Raw genomic sequence first — 7,210 nt, 5'->3', positions numbered from 1 at the left:
ATATATATATATATATATATATATATATATATATAATAAATAGTATTCTATGCTATGATATTAGCATTTGTCAACATTCTTACATTAAAATGCAACTTTAAATTAAGGTAATTTATTGTTGTAGAAAACAGCGTAAATGTTATTAAAATCATTAAAGAAGGGCAACATATAGAGAAAAAAACATTTTGGAAAAAATAAATTGAAATTGAGAAAAATTCAATTATTTGTATGCATTTCATTCAGAACAGAAAATAAACAACAAAAACAATATTTTTTTTTGGGATAATTTAAAGACAAACTAACTTAACTAATCAACCTGAATTTGAATTAAAGTACAAAAAGGAAGCACATTTGTGTATATATTATACATTATTATAAATACAAAAAGTATTAAGGATTTTAATCTAATTAACATATTACACAAAAATATTAGGTAAAATTATGTATTTTTATGTCCATTAGAGCAGGGTTTCCCAAACTGAGGTTTGCGAGTTGATAAAAAAAACTAATAATTAATTAAATAATAAATTAATTAAAATTCAAATAATTTTTAAATTCTAATTCAAAAATAAAATACAACCAAATATTTACATAATAAAATAAAATAACAAAATAATAAAACTTGTAACCGTGAATGAAACTGTGGTTTGAAAGTTGAAAAAACAACAACTAATAATTAAAAAAGTAAAATAAAAATAAATAATTTAAAAATAAAATAAAAATAATACAACAAAATATTTACATAATGAAATAAATAATAATAAAATAAAATAAAAAAAACAATAAAACACTTGTACCTATAAATGTGTCGCTTGATTACTGAAAAAGTAACTCAAAATCTCAGGGGAGTTTCAAGTGAATATTTTAGGCTTGTATTGTGTTATTCAGACCATAAACACACGTGTAATATCATATGTTTTGATGAAATGAAATGCGAACAGCTCAGGCGGATCTCAGCATTCGTACAGTGAATCATGAGTGAGATCTCAGAGGTGTTTACCGTCGTCGGTGTCTGTGGCGCTCACGCTCAGGACGGTCGCTCCGGGACTCACGCTCTCCAGGACCGAGCCGCTGTAGACGGAGCTGCTGAAGCGCGGCGGGTTATCGTTCATATCCAGCAGGTTGAAGTAGACTCGTACGGAGCTGGACAGACCTCCTCCGTCCCGGGCCTGCGCCGTCAGGATGAAGTGCTGCTGAGACTCGAAGTCCAGCGGACGGGTGACGCTGAAGACGCCGGTGACGGGGTTCAGGAGGAAGGTGGAGTCCTCCTCATCCTCCTCGATGGAGTACGTGATCTCACCGTTTGATCCCGAGTCCGCGTCACTGGCCAGAATCGCCGCCACAATCGAACCTCGATGGAAAACCACCACAGAAAATTAGTGATTATGCAACAATATTCACTGACCAATCACAATCAAGCATTCCAGAGATGTTTCTGTGTTTTCCTCTGCTCATCATTGCACCTCATAGAGAAGATTAACCTGTAGTTTTGGCACAATTTGCTTCTCTGATTGGGGGAGAGTTCTCTGCAGAATCATGGGTAATGTAGCTGTTAAACTGTTTAAATACGAGTTGAAATAATGTGGTCTGACGGCTTTAACGAAAGCATTTACCATTGATTAACGACCTCAGAGCTAACAAAAAGAGGCTAAAAATCAATTCCCCAATCGAGAAAATGAATGGGCTTTTTACTTCTGGAACTGACTGTTGCACTATTTTCTTGAGACTCCCTGATTGGTGGAGAGTTCTCTGCAGAATCATGGGTAATGTAGTTTTTCGCTGTTAAACATATGCAACAAACAAATATGCTCAAATAATGATGACTGATGGCTTCAACGAAAGAAAATACCATCAATTAACGATCACCGCAGGTTTCTCTTTGACAACTAAAAATGAACTAAAACTGGAAAAAAAAATACAAATGAATATTAGTAATATAACTAACATTTAATGAATAACTAAAACTTAAATAAAATAAATGATTATTACTAAATAGTAATATTTAATTTAAACTAATAAAAATAGCAAAAGCACAACAAAATTAAACAAATTACTAAAAACGGTAGTAGTATATAAATAATACTAAAATAAATGATGTGCAAAATATATGTGGTTGTGTATAACGTCTCCAGGTTACGAATGTAACTATGGTTCCCCGAGGGAACGGGACACTGCGTCGGAAAATGCTTTGGGAACACCCCCAGCGTGACCATGCTCTGAATCACATATGAAATCAGTCCAATAGATGGGCGAGACGTCATGGGCGGGTGACGTTGCGACTAGGAAGCTATAAAAGCACGTGCGGTGGAACCGGCGTCAGCTTCTAGGAATGAAGCAAGCGCTCGCAGGGATGCCGGAAGTATGGCACTGAGACGCAGCATCTCGTTCCCTTCGGGGAACCATGGTTACATACATAACCTGGAGACGTTCCCCTTCAGGAATTCGAGCTGCGTCAGAAAACGCTTTGGGAACGAGTATGCCCACGCGGCCAGACTTACAAATCCCTGCCTAGTGTGGAAGAGCACAGCTAAGGTGAGAGAAAGGAGCCAGGAGTGGCGCAGAATGCAGGAAGGCACCTGACAAAGTAGGCGGGGACAACACATAGCGTCCCGAAGGCCAACTTCAGAAGGAGCATCCTGATCTACCGCTTAGCATAAGCTTCTCTGGCCAGAGGCCTCAGCCTCAGTGCATAGTGGAGGAAACATGTAACTAGGGGGTGTCTGTCCACTGACTGGCCACCGACACATAGACTTTCAAGGTGGAGTGGGTCAACCCTGCAGAGAAACGGGCCTGCAGGAACTCCAGCACTGTACCAACTGGGCAGTAAACTGGGTCGAGCTGGTGGTCTCCGCACCAAGAAGTGAAAAAATTCCACTTCAGGGTATACAGTTTCCTCGGGAGCTCTGGATGGGTGAATGGTCTCAACAACCTCGGTTGAGAGACAGGCTCAGAGGCCACACCCACACTTCCACAGTTCTGGGCGGGGTTGAAGATGGTACCCTCCTGATGGGTATCTCCCACGGCCAGAATTGAGCTACCAACAGTAGACGGACCCCGTCCCGGCACACTCTCTCCAGAACTCCTGAGAGCAGAGCGATTGGGGGAAAAAGGCGTACAGACGAAGCCTCGGCCACGTCTGTACCATAGCGTCCAGTCCGAGAGGAGCTGGATGAGTCAGAGAAAACCAGAGGGGACAGGGCAATGTCTCTCGAGTCGCAAACAGGTCCACCTGAGCCTGGCCAAAAACTCTCTATATCTGTTTCACCACCTCGTGGTGAAGTCTCCATTCCCCGGGCCTCGGCCCCTGCCTCGACAGGATCTCTGCTCCCATATTGAGAAGCCCAGGAATGTGAACTACTCTCAGCGAAAGGAGTTTGCCCATGGACCACACAAGGATCTGGTGCGCCTGCCTGTAAAGGGAGCGCAAACGCAGACCTCCCTGGTGGTTGATTTAAGAAAATGCCGATGTGTCATCGGTGCACCAACACATGGCGACCTCTTAGGCCTGGGAGAAAGTGTTTCAATGCTAGAAACACAGCCAGCACCTCCAGGCAGTTGAAGTGCCACATGAGATGGCGGCCGCTCCACAGACCGCTGGCTGAGCGGCCACTCATGACCGCTCCTCAACCAGTGAGGGACGCGTTCGTCACTAGCATTACACGACGACAAGGAGCTCCCAGCACCGGGCCCTGAGACAAGAACCAAGGTTACTCCACATGTCTAAGGCACGTAGGCATGGCATCTGGACTCTCTAAGCTGAAGTCTCCTATTGAAAACTACGGTCCTCAGACCCTCGTCATCTCCTAGGAAGACTAGACTGATAGAACCAAGCTTGGCAGGGGCTCCCACACCACCAGGTGACCTACTAAGGGAACCAGTCTCTCGAGACTGGCCTCTGGTGCACTTAGTGCGGCGGACCGGCAGGGAATGGCCGAACTAGCTGCCCTAGAAACCTCCCAAGGAGTAGCGAGCCTCTTAGTACCGCTACGTTTCCGGGCGGTGACTGAGAGAAGCGCTCGCCGAAGACCGGTGCGCCCTGAAGCACCGTAGGTGGCAGGGTTGGCAGATCGATCTCCTGAGAGCACTGAGGAGAGACAGCCACCGTATAATGAGGTGTACACCGCTCTTCCCCAGAGGGGGCCGGCCCTCAGAAGTCCTGGGCCTTAGGCGTCAGGACGTTTTAGCTGAAGACTATCCAGTGGGAATGACGGTCCGCAGATCCGCCTTCCGCTAGAAGAGAAATGAAATAAAATAAAATATTAGAATTTGAGAAAATTAGAAATGTTACATACTAAAATTTATTTAAGTTGAAGCATTAAAATTACTAACTGGAAATAAATAAAAAATAAATTATCAATTACTATAACTAAATAGTAACATATTTAATAGTAATATTTAATAATAAAATAAACTAAAAATAATAAAAATGTCAGAACCACAACAAAATGACAAGATCATTTAATAATTTAAAATGATTTAAATTATAATAATTGATAATTATAACTAAAATTAACTATAATTTATAATTATAGCTGAAAATACACAATTAAAAACTAATTTAAAATATTCAAAGTTAAAAATGAACTCAGAAAATGAATGGAGTTTTTTCTTCCAGAAGCGACTCTGTATGAAATAACATTCTAGTAGTGTGTTAATATGTTATTCAGAATTGAGCCTCTGAATTGTAATGCAGTAAATTCAGCTTATAATAAGTGCCAATTCACGGTCTGCATGTATAACACTTCTCAGAAAAGCTTTGACTTAAGTGTAAAAAAATTCTTAGTTACAAGTAGGGCTTTTCTAAGAGTAGGAGACTTTAATAAAGAAGCTAAAAGCAACTTTTAGTAAAGTCTTAAGGCCCGTTCACACCAAGCACGATAACTGTAAAGATAACGATAAAGATATAGTTCTAAAAATCATTCTCAATATAAAAGAATAGCAGAGTCCAAATATTAAATATTAACTAAATATTCTGGAGACTGTGAAAGTTTTGTGAAAATTATAATAAAAAAAAAAAACACCTTGGCGGGAAAATACCATAGCGTCCAGTCCGAGAGGAGCTGGATGAGTCAGAGAAAACCAGAGGGGACAGGGCGATGTCTCTCGAGTCGCAAACAGGTCCACCTGAGCCTGGCCAAAAACTCTCTATATCTGTTTCACCACCTCGTGGTGAAGTCTCCATTCCCCGGGCCTCGGCCCCTGCCTCGACAGGATCTCTGCTCCCATATTGAGAAGCCCAGGAATGTGAACTACTCTCAGCGAAAGGAGTTTGCCCATGGACCACACAAGGATCTGGTGCGCCTGCCTGTAAAGGGAGCGCAAACGCAGACCTCCCTGGTGGTTGATTTAAGAAAATGCCGATGTGTCATCGGTGCACCAACACATGGCGACCTCTTAGGCCTGGGAGAAAGTGTTTCAATGCTAGAAACACAGCCAACATCTCCAGGCAGTTGAAGTGCCACATGAGATGGCGGCCGCTCCACAGACCGCTGGCTGAGCGGCCACTCATGACCGCTCCTCAACCAGTGAGGGACGCGTTCGTCACTAGCATTACACGACGACAAGGAGCTCCCAGCACCGGGCCCTGAGACAAGAACCAAGGTTACTCCACATGTCTAAGGCATGTAGGCATGGCATCTGGACTCTCTAAGCTGAAGTCTCCTATTGAAAACTACGGTCCTCAGACCCTCGTCATCTCCTAGGAAGACTAGACTGATAGAACCAAGCTTGGCAGGGGCTCCCACACCACCAGGTGACCTACTAAGGGAACCAGTCTCTCGAGACTGGCCTCTGGTGCACTTAGTGCGGCGGACCGGCAGGGAATGGCCGAACTAGCTGCCCTAGAAACCTCCCAAGGAGTAGCGAGCCTCTTAGTACCGCTACGTTTCCGGGCGGTGACTGAGAGAAGCGCTCGCCGAAGACCGGTGCGCCCTGAAGCACCGTAGGTGGCAGGGTTGGCAGATCGATCTCCTGAGAGCACTGAGGAGAGACAGCCACCGTATAATGAGGTGTACACCGCTCTTCCCCAGAGGGGGCCGGCCCTCAGAAGTCCTGGGCCTTAGGCGTCAGGACGTTTTAGCTGAAGACTATCCAGTGGGAATGACGGTCCGCAGATCCGCCTTCCGCTAGAAGAGAAATGAAATAAAATAAAATATTAGAATTTGAGAAAATTAGAAATGTTACATACTAAAATTTATTTAAGTTGAAGCATTAAAATTACTAACTGGAAATAAATAAAAAATAAATTATCAATTACTATAACTAAATAGTAACATATTTAATAGTAATATTTAATAATAAAATAAACTAAAAATAATAAAAATGTCAGAACCACAACAAAATGACAAGATCATTTAATAATTTAAAATGATTTAAATTATAATAATTGATAATTATAACTAAAATTAACTATAATTTATAATTATAGCTGAAAATACACAATTAAAAACTAATTTAAAATATTCAAAGTAAAAAATTAACTCAGAAAATGAATGGAGTTTTTTCTTCCAGAAGCGACTCTGTGTGAAATAACATTCTAGTAGTGTGTTAATATGTTATTCAGAATTGAGCCTCTGAATTGTAATGCAGTAAATTCAGCTTATAATAAGTGCCAATTCACGGTCTGCATGTATAACACTTCTCAGAAAAGCTTTGACTTAAGTGTAAAAAAATTCTTAGTTACAAGTAGGGCTTTTCTAAGAGTAGGAGACTTTAATAAAGAAGCTAAAAGCAACTTTTAGTAAAGTCTTAAGGCCCGTTCACACCAAGCACGATAACTGTAAAGATAACTATAAAGATATAGTTCTAAAAATCGTTCTCAATATTAAACACTAGCAGGAGTCCACACCACAGCTATAACGATAAAGACACCGAGAAACGATATCATTGGAATATTGGTGTGAGTGGGCCTTAAGACTGACTCTTAAAGGTGGGGTAAGCGATTTTTCAAAAACGCTTTAGAAAACTCATTCGGGCCGACTAGCAAAACAAACTTGTAGCCAATCAGCAGTAAGGGGCGTGTCTACTCATGATGTGGAGGAGAGAGCATTCAGTCCGAGCCGAGCGACAGAAAGATAGCGCCAAAGAAAGATGGCAGATAAAAAAAACAAAAGAGGAAAATGTCTGTGGAACAAAAGAAGGCTTAAGGCAAGAAGTAGGACCCGTGTAAATATCGAATCAGCTTTCCAGCGCTGGAGAGAACTCAAGGAGC

General features: G+C 41.8%; 1 protein-coding gene across 1 annotated transcript in view; it reads right to left on the bottom strand.

Moving 5' to 3' along the window:
* Window positions 1-7,210, bottom strand: part of fat4 (FAT atypical cadherin 4) — a 106,519-nt gene that overhangs the window by 37,437 nt on the left and 61,872 nt on the right. The window contains exon 5 of the mRNA XM_016254641.1: window positions 1,001-1,351. Within this exon, the coding sequence (XP_016110127.1) occupies window positions 1,001-1,351 (351 nt within the window). The remainder of the gene's footprint in view (window positions 1-1,000; window positions 1,352-7,210) is intronic.

Source organism: Sinocyclocheilus grahami, unplaced genomic scaffold (genome assembly GCF_001515645.1).
Source record: "Sinocyclocheilus grahami isolate Dianchi unplaced genomic scaffold, SAMN03320097.WGS_v1.1 scaffold1270.1, whole genome shotgun sequence".
NCBI lineage: Eukaryota > Metazoa > Chordata > Actinopteri > Cypriniformes > Cyprinidae > Sinocyclocheilus > Sinocyclocheilus grahami.
The sequence above is the reverse complement of the archived record's forward strand: the minus strand, read 5'-3'. Positions and strand labels throughout refer to the sequence as shown.